Source organism: Uloborus diversus, chromosome 2 (assembly GCF_026930045.1).
Source record: "Uloborus diversus isolate 005 chromosome 2, Udiv.v.3.1, whole genome shotgun sequence".
Lineage (NCBI taxonomy): Eukaryota > Metazoa > Arthropoda > Arachnida > Araneae > Uloboridae > Uloborus > Uloborus diversus.
In genome coordinates, this window is record NC_072732.1 from 178,885,424 (window position 1) to 178,889,761 (window position 4,338).

General features: G+C 32.9%; 1 protein-coding gene across 1 annotated transcript in view; it reads left to right on the forward strand.

Moving 5' to 3' along the window:
* LOC129216180 (poly(A) RNA polymerase, mitochondrial-like) overlaps positions 1–1,349 on the forward strand; it is a 38,389-nt gene extending 37,040 nt beyond the window's left edge. The window contains exon 8 of the mRNA XM_054850359.1: positions 921–1,349. Within this exon, the coding sequence (XP_054706334.1) occupies positions 921–1,312 (392 nt within the window). The 3' untranslated portion in view covers positions 1,313–1,349. The remainder of the gene's footprint in view (positions 1–920) is intronic.
* The last annotated feature ends 2,989 nt before the right edge of the window (positions 1,350–4,338 follow it).

A 4,338-nucleotide genomic window follows, 5' to 3' on the forward strand; every position in this document is an offset into this window, starting at 1 on the left:
AACTGACACTTTGTTTAATGGGCAGATGTAGCCTTAAATTTAATTTTAAATGGCCGATATATTTTAGTTTCAAATTGAAAATGCATCTTCCATTGTCCATTTTGTAGTGTTTCTCGGTAAATGCTAACAGCCATACATTTAAATTTATTAATTACCCATAACATGCTTTTGTTCAGGGTGTATTGATAAACATAAGAATCAGTTATTCAATTTTGTAATTCTTGTTTTAAAGAGTTGAGAAGGGTCATTTAGGCTAGGCTAAAAACTGTAGTGACCAGTGAGATCACATAATGATCTTTAAGGGACTATGTCAGCAGTTCCCGGGGTTGACGAACGTTAGCAAGCAAGAGGTGGAGCGCACTATTAACTTTTGGAAATTTGGGAAATATGATGAAAAAGGTTATATGCTGCAAGATTCTTATAATTTTGTCAACATTGCTATGTGTGAAAAACCTGAATGATTGTCTATGCTTTCAGATTTTGACTGGGTTTTCGTACCTAAAAATTCAAAATTTTCCTTACTGTTTAGACTAGTCTAAATCGAAGCTTAAAACCAAACCCTGTGGCGCGACAGCCTGTGAGGGCCAAGGTCTACTGTGCCCAACTCAGCTTTCCTGACCAGGGGCTCTGGGGTGCAAGGCAGATGGTTCGGTTAGGTGGTCAGTCTAACGCGGAATCCCCTGTGTTTGGTTCCCAAGAATACTTGGTACTCATTTTCTCGACCCGCTGAAGGAATGAATTTCTGAGTCTACCATGCCCAACCTGGGAATAGAACCCTGGCCTGTGGTGTGGGAGCGCAAAGTGCTTCCACTGAGCCACTGGGCTAAATCAAAGCTTACTCAAGCAAATAATGCTAACAATGACATAAGTTGTATGTTTTAATTGCAAGTAAAATTAATATAACTTAATTTTTTTTCCAGCTGTTCTATTACAAGAATTCCTTACATTTGTGGGAACATACCCTTTTAATGAAAATCACATTTCTCTGCTCACTGGATCCGCCCTTCCCAGAAATGATGGAAGTCCCCTCTGGATTCAATATCCTATGGAAGAAGATCTTAATGTGACCAAAAATGTATCGCATCATGAAATGTGGGACTTGTGTGAAAAAGCATTTGCCTCGAGCAAGTACTTGGCTTCAAATATGAATTACAAAGTCAACAAGACACGGGACTTGGCTTCACTTTTGGGAATACCAAACATCAAAAGACTTGAATTCAAAAAATCACCCAAGTTAGATGTAGGATTGTTAATGAATGATAGTCATAACAAAAATGTGAAAAAGAAACCAGTAAAGAAAAGAGCTTTTTAGTTGTAAATAAATTATGTTTTATATAGCAAATGATAAGTTTATGAAACACAACACCCCTTCGTTATTTTGGTAAAAAGTTGACTTTATTAGTTCCATGCTTCCTAGGAAAATTGCAAGTTTATTGAATTTTCTGCAGCTTTTCCATCTTATTTAATAAATGTTTTAGCTAATGAAGCTTATTGCCAGGAAAAATAGTATCAGTTCACTATTCAGGTAAGTGTTATTAGAACCCAAATGCTTATCAAAAAGCTTTTATTATAAAATTTTTTGAGAATAGTGTAATATCTCTTCCAAAAAAAATCCTTGTTTCGTTTAAGGAAAAATACTATGTTAGAGAACCTTCAGGCTATGAGCTGAACACTTCAAAGGCAATGCCACTGAACCTAGAAATTGATAATTGTCAGAAAATGTTGTTTAATCAAGAAAAAATTGGTGAATTGAACAAAACTTTCAAGAAATTAAATTTTGCTTCATTTAAAGGGAATTTTCTTGATGTAATGCATATTTTCAATTTTAACTCCTTAGCTTGCAATCAAATTTTGATTTAAAAAAAAATATTTTTATTGCTTAACATGCATCTCTTGTATTTCAGCATCATATTTCGGGGGGAGGGGGGGGGCGATTAATTGTCAAACAACATAATGATTGTTTTTTCATCATAACTCTTCAATATGTTCCTTTGCCGATATGCTCTGCCCAATGCTTTGATAATTACAGTGCCAACTGAGAGAAACGTCTTCTAGTTAACGAGTCAGCGAAAATAAGCGTTTTGCAATAAAATCTAATATTAATTTGAGATCCCGGCCGGTTTACTTCACGTCATGGAAAATGATAAATTTGACTTTAGATGACCAAACTAGTCGAAAAATAATTAACTGTGAAGGATTATTTAGAAAAATTACTTTGTCATTTGCAACATTAATATGTAAAATTAATATTGAATTAGCTTGTGAAGGTTTTTCCTTATTCAAAGTGTTTCTCCTTTCTTAAGTAACTTGAAAGTATTAACGTGTTGAAAATAAAATGTTCAAATTTATCTGTTTGGATCATATATTATTACTCCTGGTTTTAGTTTATAATTTAGTATCCATTTATTCATAGCATTGAGAATGAACTACCATCTAAAAACCAACCAAGATTGTGAACCCCTTTTGAATATCCCTCGACACTGGGGGGGGGGGGGAGGGGGGCAAAGAGGTTTCCCTTCCGGTGTCCCGGTTAAACATTTCAGAAATCTGGCAAGCCTACTTTGAGGTGACGATTTTTTATCTTTGATACATTATTCTATCACTATTTTGCTCATATTATAAATTTAACGAGTGTTAATGGTGGTATTTGTTTTTGTATTCGATAAGATGAATTTTCGATAACTCAAATTTGTTTCGCATTCCCTGCAACTTCGACTTATTGAAGTTTCACTGTATATTGCAACTATAACAGAAACCTTTTAAAACGACCACCCCCTCTGAACGGCCGAAATTTCACAAAACGGAGGGGTGGTCGCTCAGAGAGGATTCACTATACCATACTAATTGAAGAGTCTTTGCTAAGTATTTCGTTGCATAACCTGAAGATAATCACTCGCCACTTGGTGACTAAAAGTACTTACTTTTAAAACACCCAACCATCCACTTTCTTAAAATCCTACCAGCCATAGAAAGTTATCTTTTTTGATTTTTTTTCAGCTAGTCATTTTTTAGTTTGATTTAAAAATGTCAAGTTCTCACACAGTATTCCATATCGCTGATGAATAAGAAAATAAAGCACACATTTTAATATTTTTTTAAATAAAAAGTTTATTCTAGTAGAAATATTAAATCTTAAATTTCTATTATTCTAAGTTTTACAATTCTTACGTTATAGTTTGGTTTCATTTCTATGCCAATGCTTTCTTTAAAAAAACTCCTGTAACAACTGGCTACTAGTGATAAAAAAGTTGCTTCTAAACTTAAAGGGTCTACCAGCCACTGGTGACTCACTAAAATTTTGAATTTTTAGGGTTACCTTTATATGCATCAATGTAACATGTCATAACATATTGTACCTGTAATTATTAGTTGAATTGGACGTTAGTAAAAAAAAAAAAATTTCCATGACTGCACTAGAGATAAGCTTAACATTATATAATGTGACCATGGCCTTTTATTTAAATTACTTTTAGTTGCAACTAAGGTTTCTATTATTTTCTCTCTAAAAAACCTTTTGGAAATATCTTAGGTAACTTTTACTTAAAAATGTATTTTCTTTTCATTTTATTTAACCATTTTCAGTTTTTTTTTCTGGAGTGGCAGAATTGTTGTTTTATAAATTTTCGAATATTGTTTTAATTTTTATGTTGTTTTTATGTATGTATAAAGTTTCATTTAATTTCGGCACACACTTTTCTTGAAGGTGAATAACATTCACAAGAATGAGAAGGAGTAAAAAGAAATAATTCCTCATATGTAAGTTTGGTTTGTTGACTTGCGGAGACATTTGTATGATACAATATTTCTTTATAAACGGTGATCCTCATCATAAATGATGGAATTGTTCAGCATGCCAGAAGAGAAATTTCTGAAGGGTTGGGGTGTTTTTTCCAAAGGTAAATGCTGCTTACCGCTTAACGTTTATAATCCTATTTGCAAAAGGCACTGGTGTAAATACCAATTGAACCTGACTCGTGTGGTGCATATACTAGTGTCTTTTAGTGGAAGTATGTTCTCTGGTGATTTTTTTTTGATTTTGAACACTTTTGAACATTTTTGCACTGATAAAGAGGCTTCATTGTAACCTTGAAAGAGCTATATGCTATATATTTTTTACAATTACTGCTTTATTTGCATTTTTTTCTTCATTTCAATCAGTTCTATAATAATTTATTTACAATGATTGATCCATTTTTCTATCAGAGACAAGTGAACTATGATATTCCTAAAGATTCAGTTTTTTTTTTATATTAATTTTATTTCTGGTTAGTGGGCACATGTTTTTCTAAAATGCTTTTCATTGCTACAGGGTGCATTTCAACACCATTTAACAAGATT